General features: G+C 42.7%; 1 protein-coding gene across 7 annotated transcripts in view; it reads left to right on the top strand.

Moving 5' to 3' along the window:
• Positions 1–17376, top strand: part of BLTP3A (bridge-like lipid transfer protein family member 3A) — a 222098-nt gene that overhangs the window by 175214 nt on the left and 29508 nt on the right. For all 7 annotated transcript variants that reach the window (XM_075853563.1, XM_075853557.1, XM_075853560.1 and 4 more), the window contains 4 exons: positions 95–174; positions 278–395; positions 4233–4486; positions 14719–14827. In XM_075853563.1, the coding sequence (XP_075709678.1) occupies positions 95–174; positions 278–395; positions 4233–4486; positions 14719–14827 (561 nt within the window). The remainder of the gene's footprint in view (positions 1–94; positions 175–277; positions 396–4232; positions 4487–14718; positions 14828–17376) is intronic.

Consider the following 17376-nt stretch of genomic DNA (forward strand, 5'->3'; position numbering starts at 1 on the left):
GGAGTAATGTTTGATGGGTGCACTTTTAGCTGACTGTTTTAACTTTTAATGGACACCTAAAATCTAAATCTCATTGTTTTTTTGTTTTAACTAGAAATGACTCTCAATGGAGAAAGTGTTTTAACAGAAGAAGATGACACATCACAAAGTACAGAAGGTGCCGAACCACAGCAGGTTTGTATGACATGTCCTATGGTTCCATAGATAAGGTGTGTGTGTATAGGTGAGGTGGATCTTGACTGACTGATCTATTCTGCACGTTGGTTCTGTATTCTAGATTCTTACAGTGGCCCTTCACAACGTCTCCTCTGTGTCACGTCTTTTTGGGGATGATGTCACAGTCACTGTCAAAGCTTTAGACATCAGCTGTGCTCAAAAAGTGGAAGATTTAAAAGGTAAATATGAGCCTGGAGTAAGGGCCTGTTCACACCTGCATCAGTGTTTCCGTAGTTCTAACGGATCCTCAAATGCAGATGTAAACAGGACCTACTGATTGTGTTGAATACATGTTTTATTTATCTTACTGATATCAAATGTGTCCAGAAGTGATACCCTGCTATGTCCTAGCTCACACTGAGTTTTTTGCAGGCAGAAAAGTCTGCCTGGTAAAATCCTCTCCGTTTTTTTTTTAGTGGCTTTGCACCACACGCGTTTTTTGGCATCATTTTTGTTGCGTTTTTTGCCGCTGTTTTTGAGGCGTTTTTTATTTTTTTTTATCTCTTTCTTAGACAGGCAAAGGAAGAAAACCGTGAGCTTTTTTTTCCCAAAAAAACGCTGCGGCCGTTTGTGCCATTTTTTCTGTCTCCCATTGATTTCAGCTGGGTTTTTGAGGTGGGAAACGCCTCAAGATAGGTCATGTCACTTTTTATTCCCACAAACGCTTTTTTCCGCTCACGGGGAAAAAAAACGCCTCCGCCTCCCATTGGATTCAATGAGAGGCGTTTTTGGGCACAGCTTTCAAAAAAAACTGTAACCAGGGCCTAAAGTCTGTTTTTCTTCTTTCTACTGCCACATGACAAAGATGATTTGAATATATTTTAATGGACTATTGCTATTGGGAAATATCTGGGTCATTCTCAAAGTGGACCTGTCAAAAAAAACTGCAGCTGACATCTCAGGTAAATATATTGATGCCATTAGTTTTTGCTCTGAATATGCAAATGAGGCCATTGACTGCCAAGTGTGCAGTTAACACCACGCCATGGCGGATTGAACCTTGCCACTCTGACGCTGTCCAATCCGAGCGGACTGCGTCAGAGTGGCTCATGCATTCCGGCGTACAATTATCAGCATGGGCGGCAGTGAATACATGAGCCGGTCTGACACTGTTCACTCCGATTGGACGGCGCCGCAGCGGTAAAGTTCACTCCCCTTTGGCAAGTGAGCGGTACTAACACCCTACTTGACAGTCAAAGGCATCATTGGGTGTTAATACTAATGGCACCAACATCTCATGAATGTTAGGGACTAGAAGAAAACAAAAACCAAGTGATAGAATCTGTGAGGTGACGGCAATCTGACTGAGGTGTCAGCTGCTGTTTTCTGGACAGGTGACAGGTCCTCTTGAAAGGGGTGTTCTGGTTTTAGGTAGTAAAGCTCAGTGTATACATGAAAATATCTATAACTTGCTAATATACTTTGTGATAGCTTCTGAAGATATTTTTGTTTGCTGTGAGTGAATGAGAACACATTTGTTTATATTTAAAGGCTGCAAACCTGGTCCTGCTCTTAGCTGAGAATTGCATACAATTGTGCCCAGTCTAGGCAATTCTCTGTGAGCTAAATACATCAGCAGCTGCACAAATCTTTCTGCTAGTTTGCTACAATGTATTAGTCTGGAGTTCAAGGGTAGTGGGACACACAGCGTAAATGCTGGGGGTTTTCCGCAATGGATTTCATTGCGGACGATCTTCAGTGTAGTACAGTCGTAGCAAAGTGCATTCGATTTGAACAAATTTCATCCACACACAGCGGAAAAAAATCCATTGACCTGTAGTGCAATTTTTTAAGCCGCAGCATGTCAATTTATGCTGTGGAATTGCTGGTCTTATGTTGCAGGTTTTACCCATTGAATTCAATGGGAAGGTAAAACCAGCAACAAATAGGAAAATTTTGTGTTTTTTTTGCGGTGGAAAAGCTGCGATTTCACTGCACAAATCATAAAAAAAAAAGCTCTATTCTGAAGGCAGGCCGGCATCCTGGGATGACGTTTCATTCCATGTGACTGCTAGAGCCAATCACAGGCTGCAGCGGTTACATGGACTGCAGCGTCATCCCAGGAGGACGGGCTGTACTCAGAGCAGGAAGACGCGTCGCCATCACAACGGAGAACGTGTTTTTTTTTTCTAGCAGTATTTCTGCAACGAAGATTCCTCCCGATAAGCTGCACCAAAAAAACGGCAACTCGTTGTTTTATAGGGAGCAATGCTTGTCATCATGCATTTGCATCATGTTTACACGGGAAATGTGCTGCCGACAACAATATTTAGTGCTGCATGAAAGATGCAATCAGCCGATGAAAGTTACTTCCCGCACGAGGACGTATTGTTACAATGTGACAATGTGCACCCGGAACCGGGAGGTCAGCTTTCTCCGACAGCTGACACTCCACTCTTGCCCGCCAGCGGTCCTTTGGCGTTGATTTTTGCAATTAACCCCTTAAATTCGGCGATCGGTTGCGATCGCCGCATTTTAGGGGTTTCTAGCATATCGGCAGAATCCCCATTCCCCATTCTGAAATCGCGGGGTTTGCCGATGGTTGGCATGGCAACTGGAGTCCAAACAATGGCCTCCATGTCTGCCATGGACAGAAGCCTATCAGGACCAGCCTTTTGAATTGTTCTTGAAAATGTGAGAAATTGCTGCTAAAGTTCTAAGCCTTGTAATGTCCTAGAAAAATAAAAGGATGTGAAAAAAACAATGCAAACATAAAGTAGACATATGGGAAATGTTAACTAGTAACTATTTTGTGTGGTATTTCTATCTGTTTTACAAGTAGATACATTTAAATTTAGAAAAATGCACATTTTCTCAAATTCTGAGTTTTTCATAAATAAATATTGAATTTATCGACCAAATTTTTTCACTAACATAAACTACAATATGTCACAAGAAAACAATATCAGAATCACTTGGACAGGTAAAAGCATTCCAAAGTTATTACCACATAACGCGACACATCTAAAATTTGAAAAAATCGACTGTGTCCACAAGGCCAAAACAGGCTGCGTCCTAAAGGGGTTAAAAAGGCCTTAAGGTTGTTTTGCCCACAATGCATTGCCTAGACATGGTGGATCCACTTCTCAGCTGAGAGCTTTACTAGGCATGTCTCGGTTTGCAGCCTGTGAATGAAATACTGGGACACTAAATATATTAAAAGGGTTTTCCCTTCAGGCACATTTTTGGCATGTCATAAATGTCAGATAGATGCAGGTCCCACCTCTGGGACCGGCCCCTATTTCTAAAATCGGGGCCCCCCTAAACTCCGTTCCACCGCTCTGTTGCAGCTAAAGCGTGTAATTACCGACCATGAAGAAGAAAACCGCGTAGATCGCTGAGCTACACTGTTTCCGTAACTTCCATAATAGTTAATGGCAGTTACGGAAACAGCGTAGCATACGAGCTATGCTGTTTCCGCAACTACCATTCAGTTCTAAGGGACCTACAGAAACCGCGTAGCTCAGCGAGCTACGCTTATTTTTTTTCTTCATGGTCTGGAATCATACGAGTCAGCCGGAGCACAGAGTGGTAGAATGGGGTTTAGAGGGCCCCGTTCTAGAGAAAGGTGCGGGTTCCAGAGGTGGGACAGCAACTATCCGACATTTATGGCATATCCTGTGGATATGTCATAAATGTCCCTAACGGGAAAACCCCTTTAAAATTGGTGATGAGCTGAAACACAAAGAATATTAAAAAGTCACAGAAATGTTCATTTATATAGTGATTAATAAATGATGTACTTTAATACTTTAAAAAACAAAACAAGAAAAAAAACCTGCATACAAGAAGAAATACATATCCATTAAACCTTATTGACATAAATAGTAGTATGTTCAATGTGCACAGTTTTTCATGAAACGTGCTAAACTGTTCAAAAGCCTGTTGCCGTATTAAAGTATTTGTGGTGCAAATAAGGTAGAAGTTAGGAGGTTCTATAGGACGTGATGCTGAGTCATTCGATTCTACACATTTAGTGTATGAAACTTAATTTGTTTGTGTTCATATTTTAATAGGTCTTTTGGTACATACTCCCAGCACAACAACATCTTCTCCACGTATGATCTTGAATTTTAATCTCGGTCCCACTGCAGCCTACCTCTCTCGACTTGCTGTACATAACGGCTTTTTACAGTTACGTATTCAGGACTTAAGCTCGGAGGTTCCTATTTCTGCTCTAACTCATATAGGACCTTTCCTAGAGGATGAGCAGATTCCTAGAATACTGCCAATGATTATTCAAGTTACCAACAGCAAGATTATACTGAGAGTGAGTATCTAGTATCTACACTACAAAGTGTTCAATATAAAGCAAAATAGGGTTCTGAAATTGATCGTGTGACGCCCAGTTGTGTAATACTGACCTATGTATGTTGTATAGCCTTCATAATATAACAAAAGTATATATGTATACAAAGCATGTTCTATAAGATTCTTGTTTACTTATTTAAATTGTCAGGATAATCTGCTTTTCTGATGAAAGTGGCAGACAAGTTCTACAATTTTACCAATAAGCCAGGGGTAGAGAGATCCGTAGCCTCCTCATTATTGAGATCCATACCATGGATATTGCCAGATGATAGACCAGCCTCCACTAACTTTCCCCTTCTAACCCATTTCCACAGCCTCTGAGACAGAGTACTTGTTAGACCAGCCAGGTTTGACAGCCGAGCCTTTTTCCCTGCGGTGGGCAAGGGCACCTTCTTGGCATGTAATGCCTCCAATAGCACTAGGTTGTACCAGGTAATGACTGATGAATCTGAGCTATCACCGTTTGCAGCGATTCAGCAGACCCGTCCGGAGAGACCTCTATCATGATTAGACTATGCTCAACTAAGAGCAATCCTCCAGCCCGCACTGTCTTGGCATTTCCCCACAGTTGCATCTACCGAATTTTAATAAATTCTTCTTAAAATTGCCAACCCATGCACACTATGGGGGGAATTTAATAACTTCTCTATGACAGTTTTCTGTAGTAGAAAAGTTGCAAATACATAAAAAGTTGCAATTTGTGCAAAAAAATTAAACTTTTGATTTGCTTACGCCACCCACACCACTGTTCCAAAAGAGGATGGGGCTTAGTGAAAGGAGACATGGCCTTCTGCAGCCAGACAAATTTAACTGCCGTAGATTTCCCGTCCAGACTCATGGGCAGCCAGAGATGTGCTTAATTTAATAAGAGGTGTCGCCTCTTAATAAGGCCTTATTTACACGAGCGTGGCGCATCTCAGACGTGAAAAACTGCAGTTTTTCACGTCTGAGGTGCATCCGTGCTCTGCGCTGAGGGACGCGATGTCTCGCATCCCCCATAGATGAGTCTATGGAGGGATGCATGACGCGTGAAAAAATAGGACATGTCCTATGTTCTCACGGACCCTTCACACGGTCCGTTGAAACAACGGCTGTGTGAACGGCCACATTGAATTACAAAGGTCCGTGGGACAGCCGTTGTTTCAACGGCCGTCACACAGACATTTAACACGCTCATGTAAATAAGGCCTAAATTAAACGCATCTTACTCCAGCTATCTTTATATTAAGATAATCTCCCTCTATATCCTTACTGTATGGACTCCTTATGGGCCAATCGGCTGTCCGTACACTTGCGTTTGTAGGTTCATGGGACGGAGAACTAAGCATCAGCCTGCCTGAAAAGGACTGGCAGAAAATTGTTACCATAGCGAATAAACTGCAAACTGTATGATTGGCCCAGGAAAAAAATGACAAAATATTGACTAGATGGTAAAGATGCCCAAAGATACTACTATCCGGTGGTATCTGATCTATGCTGGCGTTGCTGGCATGATGCTCTACAGCTGGTAGGCCTTACAGCCTTTTTGGCAGGCTGTCTTATTCATATATTTCCAGGTAACAGGCTCGAGGCTAATGTTCACCCCTCAGAACGTTCTCCTGTAAAATCTCATTAGACGCTTCCTGGCACGCATAGTCATTCCCAGTCATTGGAAATCTACAGAGACCCTCTTTGTCAGAGTGGATTGCCAAGATGGATCAATTATGGTGCATGGAGTCACTTATGGCTGGGGACAAAGATAGATCGGAACAAGTGATGCTCATGTGGCTGCCATGGGCATCCTTTAAGGCAGGTCCGGTTCTCTCTAAATTGACTGACTGAGTTAAAAGCCTTGACTCTGCTAGATAGGTAAACGGAAGTTACACACTTCGCCTATCCAGCTTTGAACTTTGGGAAACCCCTTCCACTCCCTCTTACCCATCACCATATGTGTTTTTTTGTCTTTTTTTCCTTTTCTTTCTTACTCTTCTCCCTTTCCCTTTCCTCTCTCACTTTCTTCTATCTTTTTTCATTCTATGTCATCTATGCTATATAGTTTGCAAAAGTATTTGATACTGTACCACACTTTGTGTCCGAACCTTGTATGAGCAGCGGCCAGTAGTGAGGGGGGGAAGAGAATGGATGGTGCACTGACTGGAGCGTTTCACTGCAATTGTGGCGCACAGCAAGCGGAAAGATGCAAAAAAAATTAAAATAAACCACTTTTTTCATTAAAGGACCACTAAACATAAAATCTAAACCAAGAAAAAAAGAACAACGGAAACCTGACATAATCACCGCCTTTTCTATTTCTCCTGCTTTGTTCAATGTCACAATTTCAAAACTTGAAAAATATAAAATAGAAAAGCTGTGTATTTTTCTCCTGGGAAGCAGACATGGTTTCTTCCCACTCTAATGCTAGTGCACAAGAGCCAGCAAATTCAGGTGTAGGTAGCTGTTTTTAGTGTTCATGCTTTGTGTCTACACAGTGAGCACGGCCATTTTGTTGGTTTGATTTCAGTAGCATAGTAGAAGGCATTTCTCTGGCAGAAGCAATTATACGGAATGCCAGTGGCATAGCTATAAGGGGTTTGCAATTGCAACCCGGCCCGAAGCCAGGGGGGCCCATGGCCCCCGCACCAAGTCTATCCACAGTTACTGTAGTAACTGGCCTATGTAATAAGCTACACGGGCCCCCTGAGTATACATACCCACCTCACTCCTGAGTCGGGTGTGGGCGCAGTGCTGAGTCCTAGATGGCATGAAGAGGACCCAGCTCATGAGCGAGGAGGGTAAGTATAAGAATACTGTCTGCTGGGCTCTGTATCTAAGCCTTCCATGTGTGATACTGTCTGTGGGCCCTGTAGTTAAGCCTACCAGGTGTGATACTGTCTGCTGGGCCCTGCATCAAATCCTATTGTGTGATACTGTCTGCTGGGTCCTGTATCTAATCCTATCATGTATGATACTGTCTGATGGGACCTGTATCTAATCCTATCATGTCTAATATTGTCTGCTGGGCCCTGTATCTAATCCTATCATGTGTGATACTGACTGCTGGGGCCCTGTATCTAAGCCTACCTTGTGTGGTACTGTCCACTGGGCCCTGTATCCAAGCCCATCATGTGTTATACTGTCTGCTGGGCCCAGTATTCAAGCTCATACTGTTTGCTGAGTCGCTGTATCTAATTCTATTCAGTGGCGGTGCTATTTGCGTTGTAGTCTTATAGATATACTGTTGCCGATATATATTATACAAATTAAAAAAAATAAATTGGGGTGGGAGAACGTATGCCCTGAGGCTCGTGCCCCTGATTTAGGACATTAGCAACGCCCCTGGCTGCTAATGCTGCATCAGTGGGTCACTTAAGAGACCCAGCGATGCAGCTAAAACCGGCGATCTGTCGGCCATGAAGTGAAGTTGGTGCAAGAACAACTTTTGCATCGGGGCCCATGAGCCTTCAGATATGCCCCTGCTGATTGCTCACACAATATACCATTGTCTTAGCAGTGTGTGTGTGTGTGTGTGTGTGTATGTATATATATATATATATATATATATATATATATATATATATATATATATACTGTACACACACACACACACACACACACACATATAGTATCAGGTAGGCAGTATTCACACAGACCTCCATTATAGTTCTATAAGGGTTGCCACTCAGCATTCCAAAGCTCCTGAAAGGCCAAGCTGTCTAATTATGCAGTGATAATTATCTCTTTCCTATATCACTGCATTTTATGCAGATTTTCCTTCCAGAAGCTTTGTGTTTCAAGAATTTTTATTGAAGGTTTTTAAGACAAACTATACATCAAACAGAGCAAAGAACTGTCGGGGGCATTGCCCGTAAATCGTATCTTTCAGGAGCTTTGTAAAGATGGATAACAACCAATGAGGTATGCTGGAGACCCAACTGGGCATGTAGTATACTCACTGTTGCCCTGGTGTAATGAATGTACAGTATGTGCTAAGTTTGACCACCATTACGTTTCTGCAGAGGTTGTTCCCCAGATTTTCTAGGCTGAATTCCAAATAGTGCTAATCCATATAGCTAGAGAGACTAGCAACTCTGCTTTCTCAGGATCCTGAGCGGCAACCCTGTGAAGCTGCAATGGTTACCTGATGCTATATGACATATACACACATCGATTTAGAGCATTGTGTGTGTTTTATATAAACAATGTCATCCATCACAGCCTCGCAGAGGTTGTTACCCAGCTTTTCTAGACTGCAGAATGCCAGATCTGCCTAGTAATTCATTGCGAAATCCCCCCAACTCTTACATTGTAGCGTAACTAAAAACATTTGTTATTCTGGACTCTGGAAAAGCTTGGTAAGAATCCCTGTGAAGCTGCAATGAACACATCTGTCTATTTATGCAGTTCTAAATCCTCCAAACTGTACAATAGCTACCCAGATTTGTCTTTCAGAATCCTGGGGAAAGTTTAGCAATGAACCTTGTGGAGCTGTAATAGAGACTGCTAATCTAACTAGATAAATCCCCCTCTCTACTCATTGCCCAGCTTATAGACTCCATTATAGTCAATGTAGACTAAGCCCACCACCTTTTCACTAACTTCTGTTTCAGCAGTGATGTCATGCTGGTGCACACTGCTGATACGGCCCCCACCCGATAATGGAGGAGGCTTTCTGAAATTCTTGCAGACTTTGCTATAGGTGACAATTTTATTTATGTATATATTCTCTTTTTATGTTTTTATGGTTTAGTGTCCCTTAATTAAAAAATTGTTAAAAAATTGTCCACCTTTAAAAAAATTAATAAATTACACACCAGATACCGCCTTAATTCTAACCCGTAGAATAAAGATAACTTATTAGTTATACCTCACAGTATAACAAAAAAAGACTATGCCAAATTTGCTGTTACCCCCTGAAAATTATTATTTTTTCTTTATAAAAATTTGGCAATAACAGTACTCAATAATGGTATCAAGTAAAACGACAACTCATCCCGCAAAACACAAGTCATCATATGGCTACGTCGACAAAAACAAAAAAGTAATGCCTGCTTGGAATGCAAGGACGAATAAATGTAAGAAAATACTTTGGTCATTAAGGCCCAGACAGGCCTGATCATTAAGGGGTAAATCGGCAATGCAAGTACATTCTTACCAATTTTTTATTGACCCACTATTCTTCTTAAGAACATTGTCAATATGCTGTTTCATGCTAAAATGCACATTAAAGCACTAGCTAACAATAAATATTGTTTATAAATTTGCCCTAGTTTAACCCTCCCTCAATAGAACTACCTACCAAGAATGTTCCTGTACAAGTGGCTTTGGAGTGGTATTCCTTGCGCTTCCCAATCCCAGATGCTTGCTCCCTATAAACTGCCTTATTTGGTTGCTACATAGATTTAAGATACTGTATCTCACAACAGCCTGGTACATTCATTGAAAATGCTGGGACTAGAAAATTATATGTACATGAGAGTAGCTGGCTAATGTCAGCAGTGGTGGGCTACCACAAGGAACTTTTAAATCTTTTTATTAATAATAAAAGAAAAGTGTCCATTTTTTTGATTATATAAAACTGTGGAATATATGTCGAAAAGCTAGCAGGCTGTGCTGACAAATGGAAGATAATATGTAATGTTGATAAATGTAAAAGTCTCCTATTGTTTTTTTTCTCTACAACTCCTATATACTGAATATTGTGTCTCCATGGTTACAGACTACAAACAAACATTGTGGTCTGATCTTACAGTCCCACTCCTTTGCATCTGGTCCCTGCTTCTTGTTACTGAATTACCAAGGAATAGGGACCAGATGAAAGAGTTTAACTGCAGAATCAGACTACACACAGGGTTTGTTTATCGTCTGTAGCCATGGACATACATAAGTCTTTATAGTAGTAGTAGTAGACACAGAACAGTAGGAGATTTTTTAATATAAACTGTCTGCAAAATTGCTTTTTTTTATTTCATTTCCATTTGACCAATAAAAGGTGTACACTCCCTTGCAGTATAAGCCAGTTAGAGCAAGCATGAAATTGGTGAGCCCCCCCCCCCCCCCCGCAAACTCGTCACGGCCGACGGTCCGCAGCTTTCAGCTGCATCGCTGGGTCTCCTAAGTGACCCAACAATGCAGCACTAGCAGCCAGGGGCGTCACTAAGGCTGGGTCCACACACCCTATTTACGGACGTAATTCGGGCGTTTTAGCATTGAATTACGTCCGAAAATGCGGCTCAAAAGCGTTGGCAAACATCTGGCCATTCATTTGAATGGGTCTTACGATGTTCTGTGCCGACAGTCATTTTTTTTACGCGCCACTGTCAAAAGGCGGCGTGTAAAAAAGACGCCCGCGTCAAAGAAGTGCCTGTCACTTCTTCAGACGTAGATGGAGCCGTTTTCCATGGACTCCATGGAAAAACAGCTCCAATTACGTCCGTAATTGACGCAGCGAAAGATGCCTGCATTCCTTTACGGCTGAAATTACGGTGCTGTTTTCTACTGAAAACAGCACTGTAATTTCAGCCGTAATGGACGCTGCCGTGTGAACATACCCTCAGGGCTTAAAATGTCAGGGGAAATAGCCCCTATACATATGTGTCCGCCCAAAAAAAAATGTGTGTATAGGAGATAGCATATAAGATCTATAGCACTACGACCCTATAAACTATGGATAGGATTAGATACATTGGCTCAGCAGACAGTATCAAACATGATAGGATTAGATACAGTGGCTGAGCAGACAGTATCGCACATGATAGGATTAGATACAATGACTCAGCAGACAGTATCACACATGATAGGATTAGATACAGTGGCTCAGCAGACAGTACCACACATGATGGGATTAGAGATAGGGCCCAGCAGACAGTATCACACATGATGGGTTTAGATACAGTGGCTGAGCAGACCGTATCACTCAAGATAGGATTAGATGCAGTGGCCCAGCAGACAGTATCACACATGATAGGATTAGATATAGGGCCCAGCAGATAGTATCACACATGATTGGATTAGATATAGGGCCCAGCAGACAGTATAACACATGATTGGATTAGATATAGGGCCCAGCAGACAGTATCACACATGATTGGATTAGATACAGGGCTCAGCTCGCTGACATTGTGGCTCCAGCGCTGGACCCAGGAAAGGTAAGAATAATAATTGTGCTTCTTTATGTGTTACTGATTATTTTTGTGTGTTTGTTTTTTTTTACAGGTTCGGTTGTTGGACTTTGGATTCGAGGACTTCAATGACGGCGTTTTTTTTTATTCTCAATAAAATGATTAATTTGGGTTGTGTTTTTTTATTTCAATAAAATATTTTTTCTATGTGCTTGTATCTTTTTAAACTTTATTATCACCGCCTTAGTAATGGCCGCTGGCTGATTGACCACCTCCATTACTAAGGCGGGGCTTAATGTTAGCCGGTGCAAAGGCCAACACTAACCCCCATTATTAACCCGGTACCCACCGCCACCAGGGATGCTGGGAAGAGCCGGGTACGAACCAGTACCCGTCCATCTGTAGTGACGGGCAGGCATCGGGGTGGCCGCAGGCTGGTAGTATTAGGCTGGGGAAGGTCAAAAACAGTGGCACCTACCACCCTGGTAATGCTGCCTGCTGCTGCTGTGTTGTATCTGGCTGGTTATGAAAATTGGGGGGGACCCCACATCGTTCTTTCCAGTTATATATATTTTTTTTTTTTAAATGACGTGGGGCCCCCCCCCCATTATTCATAACCAGCCAGATACAATAAAGCAGCAGCAGCCTAGCATTACCAGGGTGGGAAGGGCCACTGTTTTTGGCCTTTCCCCTCCTGATAATACCAGCCTGCGGCCACCCCAGTGGCCGACCATCACTACAGATGGTCAGGTACTGGATCGTACCCGGCTCTTCCCAGCACCCCTGGTGGCGGTGGGTACCGGGGTAATAAAGGGGGTTAGTGTTAGCCTCTGCACCGGCTAACACTAAGCCCCGCCTTAGCAATGGATGCTGTCAATCAGCCGGCGGCCATTACTAAGACGGTAGTAATATAGTTTAAAAAAAAAAAACAAAGACATAGAAAAAATATTTTATTGAAATAAAAAAAAATCCCACACAACCCTCATTAACCATTTTATTGATAATAAAAAAAAAGCCGTCATCGAAGTAGTCCTGGAATCCGCCGTAGTCCAACGACCGAACCTGTAAGAAAACACACAAGAAAAACTATTAGTAACACATGTGTTAGGCTTAGATACAGGGCCCATGTGTGATACTGTCTGTGGGACCCTGTATCTAAGCCTACCACAACGTAGGCTTAGATACAGTGTCCAGCAGACAGTAATCTTATACAGTATAAGATTACTGTGTGCTGGGGCCCTGTATCTAAGCCTACAGTGTGGTAGGCTTATATACAGGGCCCAGCAGACAGGATCACGCATGGGCCATGTATCTAAGCCTACCATGTGATTGGCTTATATACAGGGCCCAGCAGACAGGACAACACAATCTGTGATCCTGTCTCATGGGCCCCCTAAGCCTGCAACATCGTAGGCTTAAAGGGGTTGTGCAGTCCCTAAAGATTGATGGCCTTTCCACAGGATAGGCCATCAATAGCTGATGTGTCTACCGGGACCCGCAAATCAGCTCTTTTGAAGGGGCCGCAGCACTCGTACGAGAGCTGTTTCCCCTTCATTTCACTACTCGCTCACACTGTGAATCGCCGACACCGATTCACAGTGTGACCGGAATGAAGGGGAGCAGCTCTCGTACGAGTGCTGCGGCCCCTTCAAAACTGCTGATTGGCGGGTCCCGGGAGTCGGACCCCGCCAGTCAGAGCTAATCTTACCTTCCTCTTCAGCCGCGGCGGAAGTTCTGTCCTCTCGATGTTGTGCGCGGCGCATAGCGCTGTGACGTCATGTGCTGCGCACAGCGCTTGACGTCAGGACCTCCGCTGCGATCTGGAACAAAGAAGGTAAGTACAGTCTGTTACTATAGTAACAGGGGCCCGCGGCCCGAGTTACTATAGTAACTTTTTATTGATGTGGTGCGGGGGGGCTGTGGGCCCCCCAGGCTTCGGGGTCCGGTCGCAATTGCGACTGCTGCGACCCGTATAGCTACGCCAGTGGCTAACAGTGTGCATACAGAGCAGAGTAGACAACTAAAGGTTTATTTTGTTTGTAAAGTGAGTTTTACACTGGGCGCTTATTGGGCAGACAAGCGTTCATATAACGCTTGTTGTCGATAATTGCCCTGTGTAAACAGGGCAGCGATCAGCAGATGAACGAGCAAACGCTTAATCATCTGCTGATCGTATCGTTTTAAAAAAGTAAAATGTTACCGTTGTCAGCAGCACTTCTCCCTGTGTAAATAGGGAGACGTGCTGCCGACATGATAATAATGTATAATAGCTCCGTGTGACAGAAGCAAACGAGCGCTGATCAACGATCGTTAATCAGCGCTTGCTGCATCGGCCGATGTAAAAGGGTCTTAATACTTCGTTAAAATGAAAAAAAAATAATTTGCCATCATTGAACTCCCACAATGCTACGATTGTGTGGGTAATAGAACCTCCTGCTTGATCATTCACATTCAAAAAGAAGTTCTGGTTTCATAAAACAACAGAAAGGGTCAAGTTCCACAATACCTGTTTGGGAGTTAGGCTTCGTTCACATCTGCTCTATGGCTCCTTCCCGACGTTCTGTCCGAGCTTTCCGTCGGAACGGAGCCCTGACAGACACAAACGGAAACCATAGGTTTCCTTTTCTATCACCATTGCTTTCAATGGTGACGGATCTGGTCTCAATGGTTTACGTTTGTCTCAGTTGTGCAAGGGTTCTGTCGTTTTGACGGAATCAATGGCGTATATACTACGCTGTTGATTCAGTCAAAACGACGGAACCCTTGCACAATGGAGACAAACGGAAACCAGTGGCACTGGATCCGTCACCATTGAAATCAATGGTGATGGAAACGGAAACCTTTTGGTTTGTGTCAGTCAGGGTCCCCTCCGATGGAAAGCTCAGTCGGAACGGGACCCTGGCACAGATGTGAACGAAACCTTAGAGGTAGACTAGCTACCCCGCAAGAAGTAAGCATTTCTATCTTGTATTATTCCAAATACATTAAAAGATATATTATAATTACCTAGTGAGACACTACTGTAGTTACCTTACTAATAATCAAATTGCTTATGTGACATTATATTAACCTCAGTGTTTGTTTTGTGTAACAGGATGATGGTCCACGTATTTACCCCTCTCCAATTGTTCCTGAACCAGTTGCTTTTTTAGTGGAAAACCTCAAAGTTCAGCGGCAAGAGGATGGAGTTTTCTGGCTCACTGGTAGGCATACTGATTCTGTAATTCATGGAAGGTCTCTAGTCTTCTACATATCAAAACAATTTTAACGTAGATTTGTAAATGTAACTTCATAAAACTTCTGAAATATAGGGACATGTCAGACATTTAGATCACTAGAAGTCTGGATCCCAAGACCTCCAATGATCATTAGAATGAATGGGTACAAGCACTGTGCTCATATGAAATTTTGGGTTCACATTGAAGGGCCATAAGCATGCTGATACTTAAGAGTCCATACATGGCACTCCGACTAGAGCCGAAGTGGCACATCACCTAGTAGAGTGCTTGTCCTCCTTCATTCTAAAGATCGGTGGGGGTGATGAAATTACAGTTACCTTTAATGACTGGCAAACCTACACAATTTTTCTTTAAAAAGGTAAATCGTGATTTAGTTCAATCTGTTCCTGCACAATGGTGGATGTGGTCGATGTATATATGCAGTGCAGTTATGCACACAATTGACAACTGCACTCCAACACTAATGAGAGGTCGGTGAGAACTGATCTGAACTGTTTGAGCCCTAAAACAATGATCATTTTTGTTAACCATGCACAGGCCATTAAGTTATAGTGTGACCCATGGAACAGCAGTCAAAATTGTATGGTGCGCAAAATGCAGAACATTGTTCAGCCCTTGGACATACTCCATGAATAAATAGGTATGAAGATGTAGCGTAACCCAGCAGAACCAAGTTAAATGTATAGTTACAGTACCAGAACGAAGATTACTTAACACATATTGCAGTACCAAATCCAAGCTAACCAATCGGCACCCTAAAACCAGGGATTCGGCTTGGTCACACAATCATGGGCCAAAATATATTACCCTGGCATTTGTAAGGGGCATGTCAACCTCCAGTGATTTATCCAGTTTCAAATCATGTTTTAATCGATATATCTTAGAGGGATAACACACAGACGCGCTGGTATGCTCAAAATACTCCTCTGAGGTTTATTGGCAAACTCAATTACAATAATATCATTCAAAAGGGGTGTAGGCTTGATGTCAACCAATCAGAGCCAATGTGACAATATTTCAAATTCAGCCAATTACAGACATACGATACATTCCACATGTAGTATTATAATGGACACAGACGACAGGAGCTTCTCCTGGAGTGGAATCCCCGGTCACAGCGTCGGCAACGCTGTGGACAGGGATTCTGCTTCAGGAGTTGCCCCTAATGTCACTGTCCATATATGGACAGAGACATCAAGCGGAGCGCTCCAGGAGCAGAATCCCCGGCCACTCAGGTAAAAGGGAAGGGAAAATTTTTGTGTTCTAGGAAATTATCTAAGCCTTTTTTAAAGCCATCTACTGTCCCTGCTGTGACCAGCTCCTGCGGTAGACTATTTCATAGATTCACAGTTCTCACAGTAAAGAAGGCTTGTCACCTCTGCAGGTTGAACCTTTTTTTCTCCAGACGGAGGGAGTGCCCCCTTGTTTTTTGAGAGGGTTTTACATGGAACAGGATTTCACCATATTTTTTGTATGTGCCATTAATATATTTATATAAGTTAATCATATCCCCCCCCCCCCCCTTAGTCGTCTTTTTCAAGGCTAAATAGGTTTAATTCTTTTAATCTTTCCCCATAACTTAGACTCTACATGCCCTTTATTAGCTTTGTTGCTCTTCTTTGTATTTTTTCCAACTCCAGGGCATCCTTTCTATGAACTGGAGCCCAGAACTGAACTGCATATTCTAGATGAGGCCTCACTAATGCTTTGTAAAGTGGTATCACTACATCCGTAACGGCCTGAACTATAAATATATTATGTTGTTTATCCATTTATCCCGTGCGGTGAACGCTGTAAAAAAATTTTTTTTTTTAAAGTATGGATTTTTATTTTCCAACAATTATAGACAAGTGAACAAACATTCAACAACATGTCCCATGGCAATAGCATCTCTGAACAGTAATATCAATACGTTGCAGAAAATATAACCTACAAGTCATTTCAATTATTGCAAAAGATCCTCGTTAGAACAGTACGAGAGATTTTACCCCAAAGACAAAGGAAAAAAAAGGTATCAATGTTCATAGGACATGTAACACACAAAATAAACCATAAAGAAAGGGGAAGGGAAGGATAGAAGAGGGAGGGAGGGAAGGGGAAGAGGATGGACACGTGTATCCCCCAGCAGTACCACAATGCCACACTGATATTTAAAGAATCATATCATGATTGGTGTCACACCAGACAACTGATGCTCCAGGTACCAAGTTGAGGAGCCAAAACATGCAATCAGCTTTTGTTTAATGTGAAGTGGTAAGAGAGGTATAAAATTCTCCCACAGCTTAAAAAATCCCTCTGTTTTGTGCTCTTTCTGAAGGAAGGTTTCCACCCAATCCATTCGGAAAAGGTAAGATCGTTTCTCCAGGAAAATACGATGTGTGTGTGTGTGGGGGGGTGTTAGTTATCCAAACCTGGAGAATCGCCTTCCTAGCAGCTGCAGAGACATAGTACAGCAGTTTTTTCTGATGGTTCGGGATGAAGAGCATGGAAGGGGGTAGGATCCCAAAGAGACC

This window comes from Rhinoderma darwinii, chromosome 2, assembly GCF_050947455.1.
Source record: "Rhinoderma darwinii isolate aRhiDar2 chromosome 2, aRhiDar2.hap1, whole genome shotgun sequence".
NCBI classification, from domain to species: domain Eukaryota; kingdom Metazoa; phylum Chordata; class Amphibia; order Anura; family Rhinodermatidae; genus Rhinoderma; species Rhinoderma darwinii.